General features: G+C 47.7%; 8 protein-coding genes across 8 annotated transcripts; 3 read left to right on the plus strand and 5 right to left on the minus strand.

The window, feature by feature from the left end:
* Nucleotides 1-1,532: 1,532 nt before the first annotated feature.
* N7500_002623 (uncharacterized protein) lies at nucleotides 1,533-2,579 on the minus strand (the record flags this gene model as incomplete). The annotated part of the gene is made up of 1 exon (XM_056673769.1): nucleotides 1,533-2,579. The coding sequence occupies one exon, from the start codon at nucleotides 2,577-2,579 to the stop codon at nucleotides 1,533-1,535; it is 1,047 nt and encodes a 348-aa protein (XP_056534294.1).
* An 854-nt stretch (nucleotides 2,580-3,433) lies between these two features.
* On the plus strand, nucleotides 3,434-6,030 carry N7500_002624 (DNA-dependent ATPase RAD54; the record flags this gene model as incomplete). Its single annotated transcript, XM_056673770.1, has 4 exons — nucleotides 3,434-4,117; nucleotides 4,177-4,260; nucleotides 4,309-4,432; nucleotides 4,484-6,030. 4 exons carry the CDS (start codon nucleotides 3,434-3,436, stop codon nucleotides 6,028-6,030), a joined length of 2,439 nt encoding a protein of 812 aa, XP_056534295.1.
* A 376-nt stretch (nucleotides 6,031-6,406) lies between these two features.
* Nucleotides 6,407-9,715, minus strand: N7500_002625 (VAC14 family protein; the record flags this gene model as incomplete). Its single annotated transcript, XM_056673771.1, has 10 exons — nucleotides 6,407-6,851; nucleotides 6,909-7,068; nucleotides 7,126-7,205; nucleotides 7,261-7,379; nucleotides 7,433-7,537; nucleotides 7,588-8,387; nucleotides 8,442-9,132; nucleotides 9,189-9,359; nucleotides 9,416-9,578; nucleotides 9,648-9,715. 10 exons carry the CDS (start codon nucleotides 9,713-9,715, stop codon nucleotides 6,407-6,409), a joined length of 2,802 nt encoding a protein of 933 aa, XP_056534296.1.
* Nucleotides 9,716-10,887: 1,172 nt separating this feature from the next.
* Nucleotides 10,888-11,209, minus strand: N7500_002626 (uncharacterized protein; the record flags this gene model as incomplete). Its single annotated transcript, XM_056673772.1, has 2 exons — nucleotides 10,888-11,078; nucleotides 11,182-11,209. 2 exons carry the CDS (start codon nucleotides 11,207-11,209, stop codon nucleotides 10,888-10,890), a joined length of 219 nt encoding a protein of 72 aa, XP_056534297.1.
* A 1,463-nt stretch (nucleotides 11,210-12,672) lies between these two features.
* On the plus strand, nucleotides 12,673-18,351 carry N7500_002627 (uncharacterized protein; the record flags this gene model as incomplete). Its single annotated transcript, XM_056673773.1, has 5 exons — nucleotides 12,673-12,708; nucleotides 12,777-13,542; nucleotides 13,605-13,629; nucleotides 13,679-14,203; nucleotides 14,250-18,351. 5 exons carry the CDS (start codon nucleotides 12,673-12,675, stop codon nucleotides 18,349-18,351), a joined length of 5,454 nt encoding a protein of 1,817 aa, XP_056534298.1.
* A 63-nt stretch (nucleotides 18,352-18,414) lies between these two features.
* Nucleotides 18,415-19,914, minus strand: N7500_002628 (uncharacterized protein; the record flags this gene model as incomplete). The annotated part of the gene is made up of 3 exons (XM_056673774.1): nucleotides 18,415-19,390; nucleotides 19,449-19,682; nucleotides 19,733-19,914. 3 exons carry the CDS (start codon nucleotides 19,912-19,914, stop codon nucleotides 18,415-18,417), a joined length of 1,392 nt encoding a protein of 463 aa, XP_056534299.1.
* A 551-nt stretch (nucleotides 19,915-20,465) lies between these two features.
* Nucleotides 20,466-21,887, minus strand: N7500_002629 (Major facilitator superfamily domain general substrate transporter; the record flags this gene model as incomplete). Its single annotated transcript, XM_056673775.1, has 3 exons — nucleotides 20,466-20,674; nucleotides 20,731-21,750; nucleotides 21,797-21,887. 3 exons carry the CDS (start codon nucleotides 21,885-21,887, stop codon nucleotides 20,466-20,468), a joined length of 1,320 nt encoding a protein of 439 aa, XP_056534300.1.
* Nucleotides 21,888-22,492: 605 nt separating this feature from the next.
* On the plus strand, nucleotides 22,493-25,319 carry N7500_002630 (uncharacterized protein; the record flags this gene model as incomplete). Its single annotated transcript, XM_056673776.1, has 5 exons — nucleotides 22,493-22,562; nucleotides 22,617-23,438; nucleotides 23,801-24,069; nucleotides 24,128-24,358; nucleotides 24,426-25,319. 5 exons carry the CDS (start codon nucleotides 22,493-22,495, stop codon nucleotides 25,317-25,319), a joined length of 2,286 nt encoding a protein of 761 aa, XP_056534301.1.
* Nucleotides 25,320-26,375: the final 1,056 nt, after the last annotated feature.

Genomic DNA, 26,375 nt, shown 5'->3' on the forward strand with positions numbered 1-26,375 from the left:
AACCCTCTTTTCTACAGTTATGACAACAGTAGTCAGTTCATTAACTTCAATCCGAACCGATGGTCATAAGATTTGGAAACTATTGTTTCAGCTTTCATTTTCCGACGACTCACCGGCCTCACTGGCCGTCCTACGGGCAATGCTATCGGTGGCATCATTGTATCGTTATGGCCATGGCGAAGAGCCCTTACGGCTGAAGACATTAGCTCTGGAGTCTTTAAGCACATCCATAAACGGACACGTTACTGGAACAACAGAAATTTACCAGCATGCTGCCGTGGGAATGTTACTCTGTGCTTTTGAGGTATCTTTCTTGCTCCCGTCGCCTGATACATTGCTTATAGAATTAGATTTTTCAACCCTCGGAGAGCTCTTTTCAATGGCCGTTATATGTTTCAGGAGCTAAAAGAATGCTCCATGTGATTTGCGATGGTGGACATCCCAAGGTGATGGATGCTGATTTGCTTATACTTTGGGTGCACTACCACGACATTCTGGGAAAGTTCACCTCCAGACATTGGATGGTCCAATCAGCGGAAAGTTCCTCCATCTTCAAAATACCGGGCATGACATCCACTCTGGCTTCAGTAGCGCATGACCAGGTAGGCTTTGATATCTCCCTCATTCTTAGATTCCATGCTAACAGAAGTGACAGGTTTTGGGCATATTTGGGTGCTCTTTGGAAATGATCAACCTCATTGCTAGAATAGCGGAAATCAAGCCTGACAGTCAACCGCCCGAGAATACTCAATATACCAAGCTAGAAATGCTGAATTCCATTGAATACGATTTGATGGTGCTCAAACAAGATACCACACACCTCATTGGAGCGAATTCCGCAGAAGAAGTCGAACACGGAAGCAAAATATCAGAGCTCTATCGACTGGCAGCACTGATCTATTTCGAACGTGTGCTGAAACAATCCTCAACCTGTGGGCGAGTGGAAAGGTGGTCTGCTGAAGCTTTTGAAATCATTCAGGCTTTGGACATATGCGAGCGACCATTCCCACTGTTTTTTGTAGCCTGCGAAGCACATACTGATACGCAAAGGGAGGTAATACTTTGTCTTTTGCGACGAACAATGCGAATTTCAAGTCAGCAGAGATTGCATATCGTGCAAGGAATGATTGAATCGATGTGGGTGCAATATGATCTGTCTTCAGATCAGGGAGGAGCGAACTATGTTGATGCGTTGAACACCATCATATCTTCGAACGAACTGCTGCCAACGTTAGCCTAATAATTAGAACCGGATTGAGAAACCTGACAACTTATTGAGTTGGAAGGATAATCCATTCGCGATAGCTAGGGGTAGCAACCAATTCTTCTAAAAAAATCCAGTGTATGAAGTTGACCGCGTAGCAGGGGACCTACGGGCATGGTATGCATTGGTTATAATCTATTCTATGACCGCACTCATCAAGTCGTTCCAACAGCCTCGCGCGGAGGCTGCACTAGGAATACAGGAAGGGATAGAGAGGCATGAACGTGAAAAAATAGTTTTCCGCCTAGTAGGACAGCAACCACATGAATCAGCCTTTTTGATCAACTTCACCAAACCGCTTCCTTATTCGATCCTTATACTCGGCTTCTTGCTCCACCTTCTTCTGGATAAAACTCTCAGCTCCTACAGACCAATATGGACTGACAGTTCGATCAAATACTCGCTGGGTGCAGTGCTCCTCACAGAACATGCGTTGAATATGCTCATTGAACACCCGAAGGAGACCTTTCGGGCTATTGACAGCCTGGAAGTACCAGAAGCCACCTCTCTCCCAGGATTTCCGCATGATCTCGGCCTGAGAAAAAGCCGAAGTCTGGACTTCTTTTTCCTGTACTTCAAAAGCATTGATGAATTCAGTCATAGCTTCTTGGAAAGTATCGAGATTTTCTCCGTGTTCAATATCGTCAATAGGTCGACCAGTCAGCCAGTAAGGAGGTGTTTGTAACTCAATGGGAAAAGAACATGCCCATTCCAAGTCGATCAAGGACGTGATATGCCAATCTTTATCAACGAAGATATTACTTGCGTGGAGATCAGTGAGTGTAAGCACGAATGGTCCATCACGGTATTGACGGGAAATGAATTGAGGTAGAAGAGCACGCATCATGGTTAAAGCCGCAAATTGTTCCTGTCCATCATTCAGATTATGAATCGCATTTGGCTGATGGTGAATGCGGTTGTCGTGAAGCTGCAAAAGATCCAAAATATAAGGCTCCACCGAATGATACGTACAATTCCTTGGTATCGTGGGTATACCTTCATTTTCGAATGTCTGGAGTCGTAATGTCAGGGGTCGATTCTTCAACTTAATCAAGCCATCGTCGTCCAATGTCAAGGATCCGATTCGCGGTAATTTGATGCGATTAAGTGAAAGCATGATCTTCGAAAGATCACCGAAAAGAGTTTGCCTTCGTGTTTTGTCGCTTAGGAGGTGATCTGCCCAGGTACTGGACAGCATTTGACCCTCCCTCACAAAACTGATGATCATGTATCCAGTTTTGAGCATATCTCTATCCTTAGTACCAATATACGGACAGGCTTTTGGAAACCCGAACCATGACCGTATGGTCTGCATGATGCGCCAACGCCACCGAGAAGAGAACCCGATGCAGTTCTCTCTAGCGAACTAAAAAGAGCAAGGTCAATATTTTGAGGAAAATAGAGATTGTAGGCTCACATACCGTTTGTCCGTTTGGAAATGCAAATCCATAGAGAGTAGGAATTGGAACATCCGGACAATTTTCACGTATCCAGATGTATGTGGCAACTTCGCAACGCAACTTTTCATTGACATTTCCGGGGCTAATCTGTTCTCCAACTTTGTAAGGAAGCGGAATTCGAATAAGGACACACTCGTCTGATGGCAGATTGATATAGACTGGAATGCAGATATTGTAACTCCCACATAACCAATCGGCTTCGTCGGCAACTTGACAATGCTTTGCACCGAGATGAAATAAAACTACTCTTTCAATTTCACTTCTGTGGGCAAGTAGAAATGACCAGAACTGCTTCTGTTTCTGCGGGTAGCCTAAGCGGTGCAGGATGTTGTCGTCGTCGCTTAGAGCGTCTTCTAGTGTGATACTGTTCCCTCTTAGCAAAGGAAGGCTTGGCATTTTGAGTGATCCATCAACCCGAATGATACAGTGAGAGGTTACCTAGGTACCGGCAGATGTTCAGATATAGAAGGGGCTCCACGTGACCTGAACATAAAGGTGAGCTCGGGCCACCTTACCCCATTGGGCGGTTTATTTTGGGACGCGGCAGTTTGGTGTTCGGGAGCCTCAGGAAACACGCGACGCGTCGACAGCACTTGCCTCACCACAACTTTGGGATCACTGTACAGCAGGAGCTTGGGGTATTTGTTTTATCTTTTTTGCACTAATGTAAGTCCTCTCAAGTCTTTTTCGAGTATCTTAGCTGACTGACATGCCTGGAAGGTATCGACAACGCCCGACCGGTGGCGACGACAACGTCAAGACTCCGTTACAACCGAAATCCGTGAACTCTCAAAACTCCATTGACCGACTTGTTAGGCCATTCAAATGTCCGGGAACTGCGACACCGACTCGGGCATCCGAAAAACCATCAAGAAAGAGACGCAAAGTCAATTATGCCAACGCCGATGGGACTGTGGAAGATGGAGAGGAGAAGCCATACACGAATGATGACCGGCTCGCTTTGGAAACAAGAGAATGTAATAAATTCCCCGCATATAAACCGAAGGACAAAGATGTGGCGTTCAGGTCACGATTTCAGGTGCCCTTTATCAACAAAGCAACTGGCGAGTACAGTTCCAGTCGGGTGGCTCCCACGTTGGGGATGCGACGAGGCGCAACATTCGTGGTCAAACCACTACATGACCCCAGTGGAGAATTTGCGATTGTTTTATACGACCCTACAGTGGACGATGTTGCGGAGGAACCTGCACCCAAAAGCCTAGAAGCACCAACGGAGGATACGCCAAAATTGGACGAGCCAATTATGCATAAAAGTCTAGCAGACATTCTGGGGCTCAAAAAGAAGGTGGAAGAAAGGCCAAAGGTGCCTGTCGTGATCGATCCGAGACTGTGCAAAGTGCTTCGGCCTCATCAAGTTGAGGGTGTGAAGGTAGTGTGCTCCGAGATAAGATTATGGGCATGAAAGCGAGCTCACACTACTTTTACATATAGTTCCTTTATAGATGTGTTACTGGGCTGGTTGACAAGAACGCGAATGGGTGCATCATGGCAGACGGTATGGGACTTGGTAAAACAGTGAGTCTTGCCACCCCGACTTTCATATCCTCATTCTAATGAACACAGCTTCAATGCATCGCATTGATGTGGACGCTACTTAAGCAATCCTCAGAGGCCGGAAAAACCACAATACAAAAATGCGTCATTGCATGCCCATCAAGTTTGGTCGGTAATTGGGCCAACGAATTGGGTGAGTTACGCGTGATACCCTACTTATTATTAGCTCGACTGACAATATCAGTAAAATGGCTTGGAAAAGACGCCACCACACCATTTGCAATCGATGGAAAGGCCACAAAAGCAGAGTTGATAACGCAGATCAAGCAGTGGGCCATTGCCTCAGGGCGTGGAATCGTCAGGCCGGTCCTTATTGTGTCCTATGAGACACTCCGTATGTATGCGGATACTCTGAATGACACCCCGATTGGACTTCTTCTCTGTGACGAAGGCCATCGACTAAAAAACAAGGAAAGCTTGACATGGACTGCTTTGAATCAACTCAATGTTACTCGTCGAGTTATTCTTTCTGGAACGCCTATTCAGAATGACCTGTCCGAGTACTTCGCTCTTCTTCACTTCGCCAACCCGAATCTCCTCGGTTCCCAGGCCGAATTCCGGAAAAGATTCGAACTGCCAATTTTGCGAGGCCGGGATGCCCTAGGCACAGATGAGGAAAAGAAGCTAGGGGATGAACGATTACAGGAGCTCTCTGGGATTGTCAACAAGTTCATCATCCGCCGAACCAATGAGCTCCTTTCAAAATACTTGCCCGTCAAATATGAACATGTTGTGTTCTGCAACATGTCAGAGTTCCAACGTGGTCTGTACAACCATTTCATCAAGAGCCCGGAGATCCAAAGCCTTCTTCGCGGAAAGGGAAGTCAACCCCTCAAAGCAATCGGTATTTTGAAAAAACTCTGCAATCACCCAGACCTGCTTGATCTAGCAAACGACCTTCCAGGATGCGAGCATACATTCCCCGAGGACTATTCACCACCCGATACTCGGGGCCGCGATAGAGAGATCAAGAGTTGGTACTCTGGCAAGATGATGGTGCTCGACCGCATGCTAGCCCGAATCCGACAAGACACAAACGACAAAATCGTCCTCATCAGCAATTACACACAAACCCTAGATCTGTTCGAAAAGCTCTGCCGGTCGCGGGGGTACGGCTCCTTGCGTCTCGACGGCACCATGAACATCAAAAAGCGCACAAAGCTAGTCGACAGGTTCAATGACCCAGACGGCCGGGAATTTATATTCCTCCTGAGTAGCAAGGCCGGCGGGTGTGGACTGAATCTGATCGGTGCCAACCGGCTGGTACTATTCGATCCAGACTGGAATCCAGCCGCCGACCAGCAAGCACTAGCACGAGTGTGGCGAGACGGACAGAAGAAAGATTGTTTCGTCTACCGGTTCATTGCGACGGGCTCAATCGAAGAGAAGATCTTCCAGCGTCAGTCTCACAAACAGTCTCTCTCGTCGTGTGTCGTGGACTCTGCCGAAGATGTCGAGCGTCATTTCTCCCTCGACTCCCTGCGAGAACTCTTCCAGTTCAAACCAGATACTCGGAGTGACACCCATGACACTTTCAAGTGCAAACGGTGTCGGCCCGACGGCTTGCAATATATCAAGGCCCCCGCTATGTTGTATGGTGATACTAGTTCGTGGAACCATTTTGTCAATACTGGCGAGAAAGGGCCGCTCAATCAGATCCAGGATCTGCTCCTCCGTCAAGAGTCTGGGGAAAATGACGTTTCGGCTATTTTCCAGTATATTAGTCACTGATGCAATTATTTGGCATACTTGGGCAGGTTTGGAGTTTATTACAGTATTGGGATGAATTGTATCTTTGAAAGCGTATTCATTTGGGAAGCGGACAGTTATGACCATAGAACGAATTAAATGTGTTTTTTTGTATCACCAAGAGTTAGCCCATCTAGACGAAGAATGAAGAGTGACAATACCATATCCAAGGATAATAAACGAACGTGAAAGCGTCCAGTCAATGGATACATTTGAGAGATTAAGAAATATGATGTTATTCACAGATGAACATTGAATGACGCCGGGTATGATCACCACGAAACGATCCAGCCAAGTACAAGACACAAGAGGAAAGGTCTATGCAGGAGGCAAGGCCCAGCTCTAGCTACATAGGTAACTATTTCTTGGACTTCCGTCCTCCAATACCCAGTCGGCCCAAATTAGGGAGACTCGACTTGTGTTTATGAGATGGCGCGTTCTTCGGCGTACTGTTATCCAACCCACGCCCAGTGGTGGTGCCACCGGCACCAGGACCAAGACCTCCCAGGCCAGCATTTCCAGCAGCGTTACTAGGGCCTGGAGCGCCGCGCGGGGCATCGGGTAGATTAGATCGGTCCTTGGGACGGTCTGCAGCAGCGACAGAGAGAGCAGCTGTAAGAGAGGGGTTGGCCAGGGGACCAGACTGGTCGAAAGACTGGCGGGTGGAGCTCTGGGATCGACGTGCTCGTTCCTGAACGGCCTTGAATTTGTCAAGGAGCTCGACCCAGCGGATGGAGTTCTCGTCACGGGATTTCAGGCGGGTACCTGTGGAACGGTCGAAAGATGGAGCCGTTTGAGTAGTGCTAGGGGAGTTCGTCTCAGTAAACCTTGGGGTGGAATGCGGGGGGCAGGGGCCATACCTGCGGGGTCCGCCGTGGAGGAAGCCAATGTTGCTGACGCTGTTCAAACGGTTCTTGAGGGCGGCAAAGGCGGAGCTCTGGGGGAGAAGCATGAGGACGCCGTAGAGACATTTGTAAAGGAAGGGGTATTTTTCGGGTTCAAGGAGTTGGAGGCGGAGGTCTGTTCAAATTAGCTTTTGGCCTCTGAGATTTGGATTGTGCGATGGGAAAAACGGACATGTGAACACTGGCGATTCTAGCAGTTGCACCAGTTTGTCGATTTGAATTAGCATATTAACTGTCATTTCCAATTCGGCACTGCGGATGGTTTTGTCAGCAGAGTATTCATGAGAGACGGAGCCGGTATACTGACAAGATCTGGAGGAGATTGTATGCCTGCTCGTAGGCTTGGGCGAGAAGACAGAGGGAAAACGTGGAGACAGCGTTGTGGCACCATGATCTGAAAAGGCCAACAAAGAACATTTGACCGTCCTAGATGATTATTTAGTCTCGACGATGTAAGACAAGCTGTCCGGGGAGATTACTTTGGAGTCAAGATTCCTCAAGCGCTTTCTCAATTCTGAGAGTTCGGGCGCGGTGATGAGGTTGTTGTTCAAGTTTTGGACCATGATACTGGCAAACTCAAGATCCTAACGATACGTTAGCATATAATACGCCCAAAGTGTGCAATGAACATCACCTCTTCTTTCTCGAGGCAATCTGCCAAAGTCCAGTAGATGCGCTCTGGACTCAGGTTCAGGGAAAGCTGTCTGATGATCAGATTTCCGCGCACTTCAAGTAAATGTCTGTCTGTAGAATAAAGCTGCAACAAATTGACCATGAAAGATTTAAAATAGCTATCCTCGCTATTTCTTGAAATCTGTGAAAGGAGCTGTAGGTCTTTGGTTACAACCGCCTCTGAAGGGTCGGATAGCGTTTTGAGCAAAGCTGGAAAGGTACCATCGTTGAAAGCGACGACCTTCCGCGGGGCTTTACGGTGGAGCATAATGAGCCATGCAAGGGCCGCAACTCTAGTGGCTTCATTTTCATTCAGGAATTGTAGAGTGAGGGAGTTGACAGCAGCAGCGTAATCAAGGTCGGCAGGAGGCACCGGCGTGGAAACAAGGCTACTACGTGGTGTAGCTGCAATAGAATTATCCTGAGCTGCTTGTTTCTTTGTGTCAATGCTCGCTGTCTCTGAGGGCCTGACTCCGGGAGTTGATGATCGTCGCTCAATGGTTTCTTTGCTGGCCGTACTGGAGGGAATTTTAGATGGCGGCGGCACTGGGGTCTCCTCGGTCGTATCATCCGACAAGGAGTAGATGTATTGGACAAGGGAGGTGTTGACTTGGTTTGCTGCTTTTCGTACTTGATCCGAGCCACTGGACATGGCTGGGAGTACCTGAGTCAACAGCCGCGGAACGAAAGGAAGGATATCTTCAGGGCTGATCTCGAAAAATGAATCGATCCAACGAAGGGCCGTCAATTGCATTTCTTCCTCTAATCAAAAAAACAGTAAGCACGTCAGAATCAGAAATTCAGAGTTGCTCTTACCATATGAGGTGTTGACAAAGCCGACAAGAATACCAAGAATCTTGGGGTGGTCGATTTGTACATCTTGTCCAGGGATCCAGTCCCCATCGGCTTGGGCGATTTCATCGTCGAGAGTCGTATCCGAGGCTGAATCTGCGACGGCAATATCATACTTGTCGTCATTGCCACCGTCGGTTTGGACGTTTTGCTCCGCCGTCGCGTTGCTCATCGCATCGCTGTTGACCGAGTGTCTGTTGCTCTTCTGACCCTTTCGGCTTTCTTCAATTCCCTTTTTGAGTCGAGTAATCCTCTTGATCTCCGACAAGAACCGATCAAGCAGACCCTGGGTTGCAATGTTCACGTCTTTGTTGGGGCCGCCAAGGAACTTGATCAACCCCTCCAGGAACTCTGGCAAATAGCTCACGAGCTCCAGGTCAGGGATTGTATCTAGAAGAGTAAGCCATGAGACCAGAAAGTTGCGAGTGAACGGTTGAATCACATGGATCCGATCCTTGAGCAAAGGAATGAATCGTGCGAGAGAAAAGGCCATCGGAAGTTCCTGGTCTTCCTGATTCTCCAATTCTGGAGTTTCCTTCTCAGAGAGCTGTAAGATAGAAACGTACGAGGCCGCCGATTCAGCCACGATGTCTTTCACCAGGCGATCCAGAAGCTCCGCCCCATTCTTGACTGATAGTTCCGAATCGGACGCCAGCTATATTGCATGTCAGCGTATGCGTTACCCCACTCAGACTTAGCAGCACCCCTCACCTTGGCCAGCGCATCGAAAACTTCATTGAAAAATAGCAATATCTCTCCCTTGGCCACTTTGGCTATGTTGTACATGCTCTCGCATGCGTAGTACCGCACTCGCGCATCTTGGTCAGAGAAGCATGCGAGCACAGGCGGCACAATTTCACCCAAGTACGGTGCAACTCCTTCCTGTTTCCCATATTAGCCAAAAGATCTTCAAATTATTGGTTATGACCACTGCTCACTGATCCCAGCGCAATAGAGGCAGCAGCCAATCCGATCAGGCCTCCATTCCGGGCGTGGGGTTGGTGTACGGCGTATGCATAGTCGTGGCAGAGTTGTTCAACGATCTTTTGTATTTTCTCATGCTCTCCCTGGCAAACGGCTTCACGGACAACTTTCTCGAGCCTGGTTTGGATAACGAGTGATCAGTCAAAGTCCCTTCAAGTGCCGAGCGATGAAACCGAAGTGACATACTCCAAAGCTCCCTGTTTCCTCCTGTCATAGAGTTTGTCATTCAATAACCGCTGGATTGTTTGATCCATCGCTTAAAGCAGCTTAGGCTGCAGTCTGTCCCCAGCTATGATCGGCTAAGCACTGCTCATGGTGAACGGAAGGTATCTCAGCGCGTTCGGGTGTCGCGAGACGATCAGGAGCTTGAAAGTCAGGGGTGAGTCGTAGGCCTGACGATAAGTCGTGCAAAAAAGCAAGCCCAGATCGTCCAGGAGCTTTCCAAGCAAAGTCAGAAGTAAAAATACAATCACAGGATGAGGGAGATGCGTTGGCAGTGTGGAGATGGAGAGACCAGAGCGGTGGTGTGACGTAAGTCCGCGGACTCGGACCTTACCGCCTTGTGCCTTCTAGTTGTATCTGAAGATAATTTCAGTACATCTGTAGGTGCTCTACTACGTGACGATTTTGTAGACTTGGTGTTTTTGAATGCATATGTTTATCCTCAGCGATAGTTGTGGTCATCTTTGAGCGCGATGAAAGGAGCACAAGAATAACAAAGAACTGAAACCGACGAAACAGTGCCGGCCTTTGACTACCTGGAGAGCCCCCTTTCAACTGTTGATCACAACAAACAATCTCTGGTTATACATAGAAAGATAATTTGCAGGCGCCGTTGTTTACATTTGAAAAGAGATCTGAAGCGACATGTATATCCTCATGGGCCAAGTTGATCGCGTTGTTAAACTCCCATGCCATCAAGGACAGATACTACATAAGTGACGGACTTCTACTTATTACTTGAATAAGAAAATTATCACAGATAAATGATTTCGATCTTGGATATTGAGTATGAGCATCAAGTTCAAGTAGACCAAAGTATGGAACAAGACGAAGATGAGAAGCAGTAAAAGATCAAGCAGACATATCACAGGAGATATCAAAACCCAAAAGGGGGAAGCAGAGAGCACACCCAACTTTTCGAACAAGGCTCTCCCGCTGACACATAGAAATCGTAAGACCGAGACGCCACCTGGGCAACGGAAGTAAACAATCCCAGAAAAGAACAAAACAGACGTGGCGTGTGACTGTACAAGGATTCGTCGAGACTCCGCGGAAGCATCACGCAAAGGTATAGAACAAACGGAAGAACAAGTCTTCAGGAAAGAGTGGAAAAGGGTGAAAATGCTAAAGACAAGTAGAAGAAGAAGAATGGCGCCAATAACACAAAGAATCACTTAGGCATGTCGACTTGAGATGTCCCTCACTATCGTGAGGACTGGCTGCCCCATCCTGATGGGCGCCAGCTACCGGTGGAGTGTTTGGAGACGGTACTGGTAGGCGAGCTTGCGCCATTCGAGTAGACATATTCGCCGTCGACGTATTGGGCACCGGTGGAGAAGGTGCTACGGTGCTTGCGGCGGGCATATCTCTGTTCCAGACGGTAGATCTCGAGCTCTGATATGATATTAGTTATCTTTCCAAGCATTTCAAGACTGCAATGCTCTTTCGCAGTGAGGTAGCATTTTGCTGGGTAGGTTTCGGGAGTCGCGGAACGTACTGGCTTGTAGTTTATCGATGAGACCCATTGTGACGAAATTCAGAGATGAATATGCTGAAGGATTGTTCCAAAAGTTGAAATGCTCGATGCTGTATTCTAGATCTAGAATGCGACGATCTCTGGGGGGACGTGTTGGAGCGTGATGTGAGGGGAGTTGAGGGAAAAGTTGGCGGTTCTGTGTAGAACCATGGGTCAGTCCCTAATGATCACGACAATGTTCTGCCTTTGATATAAGAGAGACTGGGCTTACTCAATAATGGTTTCAGTAAGCGCTGATCTAAAAGCTGAGACTTGAGATATGCAGTATCGGGGGGGTTGCAGGTTCTGGAATGGATGAACTAGGAGGGGAAAAAACGAATGTACTCCGAGAGAGATTTAAATTGAATGAGAGTCAAGATACAATTCCTTATTAAATGAGTGTAAAGAAGAAGAAGAGAAGCCATGAAGAAAATAAAAGGGGGGTGTGGGGAGAGACTCGACTAAATTAGCGCGATTTCAATATCCGGAGAGGCTAGACAATGCGTATGTGTTTCATCTATACCATCCTATCCTTTGGATCTATTATCTGGAAGAATTGTAGAATTAGAGCACAGAGGATGCTGTACTCTGTAGAATTGAACCATCATACAACAAATCGATGGGCTGTTGTCCTCTCATTCGAGGTACTCCCTACAATGTTTCTTTTTATAAACACCACGCGGCACCGTTCTCCCTTCGCACAGACCTATATTAATCACGCATATCCCGTCCAGAGCTAGGTTACATTTGACAAGGAGAGTGGATAGAAGGCGTCTGTTATCTTACGTTGTTACATTGGGCCTCTCTATAATATAGGCTGGAATCAACTTCAAGGTCTGTGCTGTTGATATGTAGATTGTCGCCCTATTTGGAACATAATTTCATTATTGGATCAACCCAAATTATTTGGCCTTCCCCTTCTCTTCCCTGAATCCCACGAATTTCCCAATTCAGATGAAGGCCAAGTTTTCAAGACATCCACTTAATCAATTGCCCGTTTGCTGGGCACTAGTTGTGTTTCAAATTGGCATCCATAGTCTTCTTACAGTCTGTTTGAACTATTTTGTACTCCGTACCCGTGTCCAAGATATGGGGTAGATCTTGGATAAGGTCCGTAGTATTTGGAATGTGGCGCGCTTCGACCTGGTCACGTGGCATTTGTGTTGGGAAGATATTCAAGGGCAACTTGTGAGGCCTCACAATCTGACTGCTCAGACAAACGTCTTTCTGGTGTACTGGGCTCGCTCAAATGATACACTTACTTTGATTCCCCTTGACCACTTGACTGATGGTGTGGTACTTTTCGGGCCGAGCTTCCCTTGTACTCCAAAGGCACTGTATCGGCACCCAACACACCTAATTGCTCGTTAAACACTATTCGATCCCGATTTCAAGTGACAGAGAGGAACATCGAATCAGGGGAAAATAAGTCAATCTGAATGCATCCATTGACATGTCATCGCGCCCCGCACTATGCTTGATTGGGGTGAGCGCTTCGCCATTCTGGCCGTAAGGCTATGCCCCGCCTACGGTCATATCAGATTCTGCACAAATCTGTATCTTGACAGTCTTTCCAGCTTGAAGCTCTAAACATCAACCCAAGACCAGACGTGACCATGGCCGAGGTAGTGGGACTTCTCGCCAGTATTGGTGGCCTTGTCCAGATTGCGGGACAAATCACAAAACTCAGCTACAGCTACGTGTCGGACATTAAATCTGCCCCCAAAACACAAAAGCTGTATCTCCAAGAGGTCTCAGCGCTTACAGACGTGCTTTTTCGGGCAGAAAAGGTGATCCGAGAGGCAGAAACTACCGGGTTAGAACTGCCCTCTTGGCCATCTTCACTCAATAATGAAGCTCTCCAAGACTGCCGCCGCCAATTGTCGGTCCTTCATCTCGATCTAGATAAACGACTACGCCGCCTTGTATGGCCGTTTCAGGAAAAAGAGGTCAAAAGATACATTGATATTTTGCATCATTACAAAACTCTCTTTGCCGATTTTCTTTCCATTAATATCATGTCCGAAGACCCATCTCCTCTCCGAGGCGATCACTTGGAAAGTAAACTAACTTGCAGCAGGTCCGTTGCGAGTGCTACGTACAGTAAAGTTGCAACAATCGACCAAGGTAGTGTCCTTTGGATGGCATCAATCCTTGCGAAGGCTCTAACAAAATCCGTAGAGCAAATTCGGCAGTATCTTTACTCACTTTTCCCGGCGTCTGATAACCTTCTACGCACTAGACCAAGTGCTTGTCCTGGAACTGGCACATGGTTTTTAGACTCACAAAATGTGGAGAGCTGGCGTACCGGAGCCCCATCGCTGCTGTGGTGCTACGGAGCCCGTATGAAACAACCTTTTTGAATATTACCTGGAACCCATGAATAGCTTGCTAACTGCTAATAGCCGGTGTCGGTAAATCGCTACTTTCGTACGTGCTCGAAATGTCCTCATCGCTTCTAGATGTCTAACACAGCTAGATCGATCACGATCGGCCGCCTATGGGATGACAGATCAGAGACCTCAAGCACTGTGGTTTATGTGTTCTGTCAGTTCTCATCGCGGGAGCAGCAAACCCTGACAACAATTTTGCAATGCATGATCCGCCAAATAATTGAGCAAGCAGATGAAAAGCTGCTGGTCATGATGAAACATTTCTTCACGGATCCAATGAAGCAGCGTGAGCCTGCTGGACTCGCAGAAGCATTTGCGACCGCATGTGAGATGAAGTCTACTTACCTTCTAGTCGATGGCCCCGACGAGGTAACAGGGGCAGATGGTTTGCTCCCTTATCTATCTTCCTTTGTCGAAAGCAGTTGCAGAGTAATGGTAACGAGTCGAGACCTTGGCCATATCAGGAAAGCTATGGATTCCGCAGCCAAAATGGAAATATGTTCAAACCCCGAGGATCTAGAGATCTACATCGAGTCCCGCTTTGAAAGGAACGAGCTTCCTCGAGGGGCACGAAAGTTGATCGGAAAAATCACGGAAAAGTCGGGGAATATGTACGAGCTACTACTAGTAAATGAGTACAGCGCTGATAGACACCAGGTTTTTACACACCAAGCTAATTTTGGATGAGCTCTTGGATCTCACCACTGTTCGCCATATGCAAAAGGCGCTCGAGAAACAGTCGACAGGGTTGAATGAAGTGTACAAATCAACACTAGAGCGGATCGACATGCAACCAAGGGCAAGGAGGGAACTTGCTCGGCGGTTCATCGGATGGGTTGTCTTTGCGAAGCGACGTCTGAAGATTGATGAAGTAATTCATGCCTTCGCCGTTGAAGAAGATGAGGATTGTATTGAAGAAGATAACTTCGTTAGCCGTGACCTTCTTCTTCGATCGTGTGTTGGCCTAGTGGTGCTGCACGATGATAAGACCGTTGCAATGGCCCACGCGACCGCTTACGAATTTTTCGCATCAACGGTGTTGTTACCGCACGATATGGAGACTGACATAGCAGAGACATGTCTACGCTACATGTGCCTCAGTCCGTTCAAGGAAGGGCCATGCACAAGTCGTGTGGAGATGTCTCGCCGCTTCCATGAAATGCTTTTTCTAGATTATGCCTCAAGGCACTGGGCGAGACATTTCAAAGAAATCGAAAATGTGGATGAAGATCTAAAGTCACTTGTTCGGATTTTCATTTGCAACGAGAGACTCCTGAATGCCACCGTTCAAGCATTACATTTCCGCATTGAGCTCGAGGATGATCTCTTGGAGTCGCTTTTCCATTCAATCCCTCAGAATCAAACGGCATTGCATGTCGCTGCTTACTGGGATCTCACGGAAACTCTCAGTACGCTGATCGAATCAGGGCTCAGTGTATCTCTAGCAGATACCCATGGCTGGACACCTCTTCACTACTCTTGTGCAAACCGTCATTTTTCCTCGGCGGAACTTCTCGTAAGAAGTGGAGCGGACGTCAATGCGACGGACAATCAAGGATGGACCCCTCTTTTCTGGGCGTCGTTCACTGGATGTTTGGACGTTGTTCGTCTCCTTCTATCCGAGCACGCACAGTATAGGATGCGTAGCAAATACGGTTGGACAGCATTACACTGGGCTATATCCCGTGGTGAAACTGACGTGGCTTTGGAGCTTGTGCGGCATCATCAAAAGCAGTTATCGCGTGCTACCAAGACTGATATTCGGTCCCTCAGCGTCGATGACGTGGGACGATTGAACACACCGGAGAACACTTCGCCACTACAAATAGCAGCTGAGGGCAAGAATGATTTGATATTTGACTTGCTTGTAGCTCATCTTGAAGCACCGGATTCTACCGAACAGGAAGAGTTCGAGGGGATTTGGTCCCGAGAGAGCTTCAGGGTCCCTGTTTCTCAGAGCACATGGCAAAACTCGATCAAGGCACAAATAAATGGGGACCCATTGCCCGGACCAGAGTCGATTGCCGGACAGACGTACGTCGAGGAGAACCCGTATGTACACTTCAGGCATGAATTGGTCAAGGAAGATCCATCAGTATGGAAGTCCATTCTACTTGGCTCCGCTATCCAAGATGCAGATTTCCAGGCAGCTAAACTGTTCTTTGAACTTGGTGCAGATGTGGAGTACATTTCTGAAAAAGGATCGCTGTTAAACATTGCTGCGCAGCAGAAAGACCCACGTTTTGTACAGTTTCTGCTGGAAAAGGGTGCTACAGGACTACTCACTCAAACGGGCCAGTCTGTACTCAACATTGCTATCTCCCTCGGAAACTTGGAAACAGCAAAAGTCATTCTCGACAGTGACTTTGTTCAAGCAAATGGATGGGGTCAAAGTGAAACAACTTTGCACTCAGCCGCGGGTCAAGAGGATCCGCAATTCGCATTGCTTTTGCTATCCAAAGGGGCACAGGTTGAGCTCCAAGATTGGTTGCAGCAGACTGCCCTGGACATCGCAGTGACGAACGGATTTGTCGAGACAGCACAAGCTCTGATTGATGGTGGCTCAGATGTCAACCATTTATCTCAGACTTCGTACGCAATGGAAATGCGAACATGCCTGATGAGGGCCATCTTGCTTGCTAGTGTAGACAATAAGGAGCCGGAAAAGAGGGCTTCGGGAATTGAAATGGCTCGCATGCTGCTTTCAAATGGGGCAGATCCCAGCTTCCAAGATGAGAAAGGCAATACTGCTTTACACGTGGCAGCAACGTGTCGTAACGTGAAATGCATCGAGCTTTTGATGGCGGCTGGGTCTAAAACTGCGATTGTCGACAACAGTGGGCGCACTCCGATTCATACCATGGTGGAATCCGTGGAGCCGAGCTGGGATGTGAAAGAGGTAGAAGATGTTCTTCGCCTGCTACTCCGAGGATTGTCAGAAGACAACGCCAGTACATTGCTGGCTCAGCAAACGTGTCAGACCAATGGTGTTGACTCTTCGGGCTCCAAAATCATTTACCGGGACACGCCATTGACTTGCGTATTGAGGCGACAATATTGGGGCATAGCTCGTATTTTTCTAGCCTTTGGAGCGAAGCCCCCGACGGGGCCTTATTTTCGGTCTATTTTGACCGATGCCGTTCGCGCCCTGGAATGTCAGATCGTGGAGTGCCTCATTGGGAATGGGGTATCACCAGGCAATAACGCTACTTTTGAATTGGTAAAGGGCATCGTTGACCGAATTGACAAACCTTCCTCTCTGCTATCTTCACTGGACAGAACAATGGTAAGTACAGCTAAGTTGATGCGTATGTTTGCCCGGAGACGACTTCCAAATCTTCCAAAGCTTTCGCAAGAGGGAATTTTGCAGGCCTTCCAGGGCATTCTGACCAGGTTGGCACCGGAAAACGCATACGTGAACTTTTGTGACCCGGAAGAAAACACCACTCCTCTTCTTTTCGCAGTTCAGAATGTTCCGTTTGCTGCGATTACAGCCGCTCTGTTGGAAAATGGTGCCGATTGCTTCCATTCCTCTGAAAATGGATTTGATTCTATTTTGACGGCCGCCCTAGTCAACAACACAGAGTCTCTGCGTTGCCTGATAGCGCATGTCTCAACCTCCCCAAAGCCGGGGAATTGGACCCAGCATTTGGAGTACGAGGGCCAGCTGAGCGACAAAGAAATATTCAACTGCATATGTCTGGCCTTGAAACGTGCTGGCAAGCTAGACTACAAGAACTCAAACGGTCGTACATTGCTGCACCTCGCCGCAGAAAGCGGAAACGTCAATTTGGTACTCAGCTTAGTCTGCCATGGTGCTCATGCAGATATATCGGACAAAGATGGCTTCTTTCCCATCCATTGTGCTGCATTTTCATCATACTGTCAGAATGATGAACAGCGCCGGCAGCCTCGTCGTGATATAGTACAACACCTTCTTCCGACCAATTTGGCAAAAAATACTTCCGATTGTCATCCCTATCGCTCTGTTGAGCCCAGAGTCTCCTTGAGCGACGCGGAAATATGCCAGCAAATATCAAGCATAAAGAATCATGAGGGAAGCACGATGCTTTGGAGCGCCTTGCAAGCCTGCGACGAGATCATGGTCCTGCATCTTCTTGAACTCGAGAGCGATGTTAACTCTTGTGCCATAATCTCCCCAGAACACCCGTCACTTCTCTACCATGCATGTGTTAAGGGATTGACAAAAGTAGTGTCTTTCTTGCTGGAGCGAAACGTGGACATTGAAAAGACTGATAGCTGTGGCTGGCGCCCACTACATGGCGCATCACAATTTGGTCAAATGGCAATGGTCGAGAGACTGATTACTGCCGGAGCTAGCGTCTGCACTCCCACAATACAGTTCCACGAGGATTCCCCCATGGGTGAAGATCATGACGGGGAACTATGGAATGGCCATCCGCTTCATTTGGCCGTGATGGAGGGCAATGTCGACATAGTTGAACTTCTTTTGAAGAATGGTGCAGATGTGGGTGCAAACACAGGATGCTTCAAAAGCCTCGATGGAAGCATACGTGGACCGACTGCACTTCATATAGCATTAAATCCACAGGCCTGGTGTTTAGAAGACGAGGACGACCACTGGGGAGACCGCAGTGAAGTCTTTTTGAAGATCGCTAGAATGCTGATTGAAAAGGGGGCTTCTGTGGAAGGTGTCTTGGACCAATTGCAGGTGAACGATATTCCAAAGTTTGAAGGATTCGAAGATGTCTGGGATAAGATTCGAGGCTATACATAATACTAAGAAATTGCAACGTGAATCACCCATTTCAGTCATCCAATGCTTTCAACCGTCCAGGATTCAACCCCATCGATTCACAAACTTAATGACCTTTCCCGCGGTAGCACTCCGCTCGAATCCTCCAAGACCATCCAAAAACACGATTCGAAACAGATGTTCATTCTCAGGGAACAAAAGGAAGAAAGTCTCCAAGCGTTTGGTAAGATCGTCATTCGATACAATGCCATCCCGCGGTGGGGACCGAAGCAGCCGAATTTCCAGCGTCGCCTGTGGTGTACTCTCCAATCGGTCTAAAACGAGCTGCCACTGCAGAATACCGGAGTCTTCCGCCTGCATGAAGGCTTCAATCTTCTCAAACTCAAAATAAGAGGCATACCACTTGAAGCTGAAGCGATGATCACGGCCGCGCATGCGCAATACACGTAGATGGTCCTGGTCAGCCTCGGGAATCACAGCACAGGCCGCGTTCGGGAGTGGGTGGATGGAACCAATATCACCAGTGATATAGCGAACTAGCGGGTTACGAAGTCTTTGTAGAGATGTCTGCACGATGAGGCCTTGTTCTCCCTCTGGAAGTAGGATCGAATCAGGTGACGATATCCCATCGACGGCGGAGGGAGAAACAATCTCGACCAGCATGCTGCGCGTGTCGATGATGAAGTCCGTGCTGTTGCTAGTCAGGCTCTGCTCTCCTGTCAGGTCGGGACTACTGATTGCCCAGGGGCCTGCCTCGGCACTTCCCATGACGGAAACTATCATGACATCACCCAAAATAGTCTTGATGAACGCTCGTTGAGAGCCAGTCAAGGGCTCGGAGGTGTAGATGATCTTGTCAAGACTGATGCGATTACGGTCTTCCTCTGCCATGAGGGAGATATGATGAACGGTTTGGACGACCTGGCTGCCGTCGCCGGTTAGAATGTTGACATGGTAGTCGGCCAGAGATTTGACAACATCTGTGGGTGACATGTAGCTTCCGGCGCTAAGAACAGTGGCTCCTGCATTTTCCATTATTTCCGTCATGAGATCGAGTGACCTTGTGGTTTCTTAGTTAGGATATTTGCGCCATCTCCTGTCAAGGTCGGATGAAGTACCTGTAAAAGCCTCCTGCCAAATGAGTAGATAGGACCCAATCCCCGCGCTTGATAACACCGCATAGATTGAGGAACTTCCCCATTTGAAATCTCTGTTGACGGTTTTCGTGGACATCCACGGCAAACATCATGGGAACTCCGCCAGAGCCACCGCCGGTGATGCTCATATAGGAGCTTTCTCGATAGGTGTTCCGCGGGTCCACATCATGTGTAAGTCTTTCAATGGCCTTGTATCTGAAAATTAATTAGCCTAGCTACAAAAGGATCTGCCAAATTTGACTCACAGCGTTTTCTTCCCCAGCAGTGGCTGCTTTTGAAGTTCAGACTCCACGTTTTGATCAGTTACCACCTCCCGAAGTTTCTGGATCGTTTCTTCATCGGCGGGGTATGCAATGTCCGGGTTATAGAAAGGGTGTTTCCTAGCGACTGCCAGCACCTCTGCTAATGAGTAACTTCCGGTTGTCATTGCTGCAGGATCTGCTGCAAGGGACCTCGATTGAAGGTAAGATTTTGAATTGCAAAATGTTCTGAATGGTTGAATTTGAGGTAATATAACAGGATATAAGCAGTAAAAAAATGAAAAGCAATCAATGGAGACCGAGAATGAGATTGATGCGATGTAGCGTGGCAAATGTTGGGGTCTATTGTGGAGTAGCTGAACTTCGTACTATTACACGCATCTGGTTCAGCTGAAGTACGCGGGAATGACTAGCAGAGACTAAATATGCATGATATATATCACTCATTTTAGCCAAGAAGAACAGTACTATAGTAATTTAATTGCGCTAGATTCCAAGGGTATAGTTCGTGCTAGGACCATTCAAGTGTAATTATGAATACCCATCAATTAAAAGTTATAGAACCCCAAACTAATATACACAAGCAGACAATTTCTCAACGTGAAACATATCTAAGGGTGTGCCTCTGCCTCAGAACGGGGCGCTTTGTCGGTATCTTCTGGTCCCAAGAAACACATTGTAAGAGTAGCGAGGAAAAGGTATACGAGACCTATCACTGTTAGCAAAGCAAACCAATGAGATCAACAAACTTACTCCAGGTCCAGCTCATGTATCTATAGCCGAGCATTTCTTTCAGCGAGCCACCAATGATAGGGCCAATGATCATCCCGAGTGAAGCAGCAACGTCCATCATAGAGAATACGCGTGACATGCCTCCTTTGGGCCCAAAAATGCCTGGCGACCTTTCCTGCATTGCCTTAGTAGTAGCTGGAGTGTATCCTTTAGTACCATCATGCTTTCATATCCAGGAAGGCACGACTTACCCGTCAATTCGACAGGCGCGATACCAGACACAAATGGCCGTAATGTGCCTAGAGCAACAATACAGGTCGCGTAAAGTGGTTTGCCCATATTCTGAGCGCTCGCCCAGGGAACATCGCTACCGGCGAGGCCCATTACACCGAGAACTATCGCCTGAAGGGTGGCGCAGATCACGGTGGGAATTTGCGTTCCGATTCGATCACGGAGACAACCAGCAACGGGACCGATCAGAACACCCGGAACGACCAGGCCAGCAAAGAGAAGTCCAGCAGTGCTAGGGCCCCACCCAAACTTCTCTTCGACATAGAGAGGAAGCGTTGCATCGAGACTCGTGTTCAAGGTTGTGCCCATGATGATAGTCAGCAGACAAGTCATAGCACGACCATTGCATAGCATTATGCGCCAAAGATTACCGATTTCGGGTGGGACTTGGTCCTCCTCGTGAGAGGGGAGCAGACTAGCAGTTTCTGTTGGATTTCCATCGGGAGTAGAGGGAGGGCTGGCCGGATTCTCGATCATACACACGCGTGCAATAAAGTCTATGGTTAAAACCACGAGCGGGACCGACCACGTTAACCAGTAACCAGCAACCTCCAAAAGAAGCCCAGCAATTGCAGGTCCACCGATGGTTCCCGTGTTGGCGCAAGACATCATTATACTCAATGCAAAGCCTATATGGGTCGGACTAATAGTGTCTGCGACTGTTGCAAAGCCGATAATCCATACCGCAGACCCTGCGATGCCTTGCATCACGCGGCCTAGTAGTAGCATAGGGACTGAACGAGCACCAGCAACTGTACCTGTGCCGACAATGCACCATCCAAGAGATAGTAGTAGTGCGGTCTTCCGGTTTTGGTTCTTGTCGGCATAATGGCCGATGATAGGGGCCGAGAGCACGGCGAGAGTACCATGGAGGGCAAGAACGACAGAGGTCAGCTCCTGAGCTTTGGACGGGTGGACATGGAGGCGATTTTGGATCATTTCTCCCAGGATAGGAACTAGAAAGCCATAGAGGAAGGTTTCTACTCGGTATTAGGATGTTTCAATTCCATGTGAGGGTATACAGACCAGCAAACAACGCGATTGCGACGGTTGAGAGAATGAACCATTTTGAGGACCGCCAACTGTGGCCTATTGGTAAATGCTTCTCCATGTTCATGTTTGGTGAGAATATGAGTGGGACTTGGAGCAAAGTATCCGATGCCTTATGGGGAACCCATCTGATCCAAAATTGCAGATCTCCTGAAGCTGACCCTCATCTCAGCCCCAGAGATCGGCCCTTACATGAAAGAATAGTCGAGTATTTACGAATGGGGCTTGTATTTTTTTTTTTTTTTTTGTTTTTGAATTTTTCTTGCTTTTTGTTCACATCGCCATTAGGCTATTCTTCAGACTATTCAGCTTCCAGGTCCCCGAGTCCCCGAGTGGACTCAGCTACCTCTGTGCCTCTTGGTGGAATTGTCACAATTAGAATGTTTTTGGCCGACAAAGGATGTTGACATGTTCATAGAACAAAGGCGAAATTTCTTTGCATATTGCTCAATCTGCATGCCTGTCACACAGCAACAATTACATGCGCCTTTCATTACCTATATGATCGGTCATAAGAGCTAAATCTAGATCGTGCTTCGCCCTAAACCGCATATGTATTTGCCTCGGATTTTCTTTTCTAGATATATTTTAAGGTGTCGGTATATGTAGTTGAATCGCAGACTATCATCCGATATCCTCATTATAACTCTTTGCTATAGGTGGTTGCGCAAAATGAATCGACTTTTCCATGCTGTTCCTACAGCCAGAGTAACGGCTGCGCGATATTCTACCCATTCAATTCGTATGTTTGATCTGACGTTTGTCTCTTGTTGTCTCTAATACTGACTAGAATCAGGGGATCCAAAAATTTCTAGTCTCGTGCCCCTGATCAATATTGCAAAACCAATATTTGCCTCTGATGCCTCCCACTTGAGGGAGATCCATGAAAACCTTGAAGCCAAAGGCGTGGTCCAAGTGCAGTTGGGGTTTGGCGACGAGAATAGTACATATCTCCAGAGCTTGATATCCAATCTTCACAAAAACCACAACCACGGTCTCCCCATAACCCACAGCGCCGAGCGCGGTTGGTTTTGGGATGTTCGGCCCTCTCCCGCTAGCTTCCAAAGCCATGGACACCAAGCTCGATCAGAGACAATGTCTCAGTTTGAATGGCACACCGACTGCAGCTATGAGGAGCAACCCCCGCGATTCTTTGCTCTTCAGGTTCTTCAGCCAGATCGTTGTGGCGGTGGGACACTGTCCGTTCTGAATGTCGATCGACTCCTTACCTTGCTTTCGCCTTTTGCGCAACGATGGCTCTCTAGCCATAACTACAAAATTACCGTCCCTCCCGAATTTATCAAGACGGAGGGGAAACAGCACATCGTGGGCAATCTGCTCGCTGTGAGACCCGGAGGAAAGCCCGGCAGTCAATTGCGGTTTAGGGAAGACATCACGGTTCCCTTGACATCGAACGCTACGCAAGCATTGGACGAGCTGAAAAAAATCCTTTACGGTGGCGCTCGGGAAGAGACTCTCCATCTCACACCCCAGAGTCTCCCGCAAGGATCAATCATCATGATGGATAATCGACGGTGGCTTCATTCACGTAATGAAGTCAAAGATCCCAACCGGCATCTTCGGCGAGTCCGGTGGGATGCATCACCATTTGGGCCTAGTTCATGACCGTCATTGTACACCTAAAAAAAACAGTGACATGTAATTACCGAAATCAATACATCCCTCCTGCAGGCCCCACATGTAGATCTCTTGCCTAGTATTTCCTTGATGGATCGGGATACATATTCGCACAGTCCAATATGCAGGCAATAGAGACTATCTAGGAAATCTGACTTGTCCACCTCAGCTGAGGGTACCTGTCATTAGCTTTGCTTCCAGCAAGCGCAACATATATATCCCGCATAGTCTTAATTTTCTGTGACAAGTCTTCTACTCCATACAAAATGAGAGACAAAAGTTTAGACCATCTTCATCTGATCAGCTTCCCTGATGATGGGGGCTACTCCCGCGTGTCAGCAGAAGGACTGAATGTGAACCTCCTGGACCAAGACCGTCACAGTTATATCTCAAGACTGAGCAACTGCTCCTCTTCTTGGCCAGCCGGATCCTTGGATGCATCATGTCCTTGTCCCGTGCTGACCACCCAACGACACGATGATGAGTTGAGAAACTTGCACCTGGCTTTGAAATTGGCACTCGAGGATATCATTGAGCGATGGTGGACAGATGAAGAAGCCAACTTCCCTCTGCGCATGCCGTTAGAACAGGAGGAGGAAGATCTCTTGCGCGTGGGTCATCCTTTCTACTGTAGCATTATGGAATACTGAATCGTTGTTCTTGAAATAGTGGATGCACTCAAACCGAGACCTGTTCCCACTATGGAACCAGCGACAGGGATCTTGGAGACCAGACTTTTTGGTGGAGCAAGACGAAGCTGGCAGGGAAGTTTTTCGCGTCTGTGAGATCAATGCGAGATTCTGCTGGAATGGCTACATGCATGCTGGCTTTGGTCAAGAATCGCTGGCGGCATTCAATATTGAATCACGGGGTCTGACTCACGCCGTGGCGGCTGAAACGGTAAGCAGAGTGATAGAGATCTGAGGATCGGGTTGAGGCGGATTGCTAATGATTTTGAACTATCAAGATTCTCGGTGGATTGTTGGAACTATTCGATAGCAAACTTCCTCTGCATCTTGTCAAAGGTGAAGAGCACGGTGTTGATATCGCGATGTTTATCGAATTTGCACAGAAGAGCCTTGGTATCAAAGTACGACTCATCACTCCAGACACTCTCCGGCTTATCCCAGATTCTACTCAGTCTGGGAAAGGGGGATACAAGCTGTGCTGTCTCGCTGAAACAGATGCCGTTGATACAATTACAACCGAGTCGGGCGAGATCGTGGAAGAGATTCATCAGATTGGTCTCGAACTCCACCAGCGGGAGATCAATGGTCTTGATTTGGAAATGAAGCGTCAGATCAGCCTACGGTGCTTCAACGACATGCGAACCATCCTACTTGCTCATGACAAGAGAATGCTGGGACTTGTTCTTGAAGAATTGAACTCTTTGATTCACAGGCACATCATCACCCCTGAACAGGCCCAATGGCTTGAGGGGGGCTTGGCTCACACGGTTCTACCGGGCTCCACAGGGTTAAACCAATTTATTGAGAATTGCAAAGCCTCGGTTGTGTTCCAAAATGACTACCTACTTAAACCGATTAGGGGTGGAAAGGGAGCTGGTATCTTGTTTGGCGATGAAATCGGTCACTCCGACTGGCTAGCTCTGCTGGAACCGATCCGGTGTCCAAGACTAAGACAGGGAAAGACGCTCTACGTTGTGCAGCGCAAAGTCCGCCAACCATACTACGATGTGCTTTTGGGATCGAGAGCCAAGTCAGAGCGCTGCCACATGGTCGGGACCTATCACGCCGTTAATGGTCATTTCCTTGGACTGGGGATTTGGAGATGTAGTCCTGGGAGATTATGTGCTATCTCTAATGGGGCTACCTGGATGTGTTCTGTTAAGCAGTCCTAGTTTAAAGAATCGACTCTCTGGTCTTTTGTAAATCGCCACGATTTCAGCATCATCCAAGGTTGTAATTTACCCCTACTATGTACGTAACTCTGTAGTTGTGGCGTAACTTTGTTTGTAGGCTATATATGTTTGTTTTTCTATATATTTTCCAATGCATCGATTATTGTATACTTTCAGCTTAGATGCATCGTACCGCTTATGGCTCGCTCTACATGTTGACTATTGGCTCTCTTGTAATATTTTGAGAAATTCGATACGACAGGTTTTAGCGTACCCTATTCCATTTTGATGCGATCGAGTGGATCGAGATTTCTCACTACTCGTAATGTGACATAGTTCAACTAGTGTGTTATTAGTGCGAGGCCGTGCAATATGTTCAGCTTGTATGGAGCACCGGTTCACGCTAGTACAGGGGTAAACGAGGGATCGTGGCTTGAGCTGAAGAAATGGATTATCTGATGGCTAAATATGCAGCTAAGTGGGTCTGCAGGACCCCTATATGCATGTACGTAATATGTATCTACTCTGTATTGTTTTTCTAGCCGAGTTTCAGGGGTAGTCTCAACCGAGGTAATCCTGGGTATAACCTATAGAGATCTGTGATACGGAGTACATGTAACCAGATTCTCCGATGCTGTAGATTGGGATCTTGCAGATCGCATGTGGAGCATGTGGAGCATGTAAGATTACTTATTGCACGGAGTAGTTCGTCGACCGAAAGTTTAGCAAATTTTGTCTTGACGAATCAAAATTACCTCACGGGCTTGTGCTGGATTTATAGGTCCTTGGCCTTTTTGTTGAAATCTCAGGCCATAAGGCAACATGTCGGTGCCCAAGGCATGAATTGTGACGGCCGAGAACCAGAACGAGATATCGAAACCAAGCAGTGAAGAGCTCAGAGCCATTTACCGAGAGACTTGTCTCGTGTGGTGTTGATGTCATCCAACACTACCTAACTCTATACAGAGCATTAACAACCATCTTTTCTTTCCTCCGCTGACAACAATTCTCAATGGTTGTCTCACTACCTACCGTCGTCAAGTCATGAATTATTCA

Source organism: Penicillium coprophilum, assembly GCF_028826855.1.
Source record: "Penicillium coprophilum strain IBT 35676 chromosome Unknown utg000002l_segment0_segment1, whole genome shotgun sequence".
NCBI lineage: Eukaryota > Fungi > Ascomycota > Eurotiomycetes > Eurotiales > Aspergillaceae > Penicillium > Penicillium coprophilum.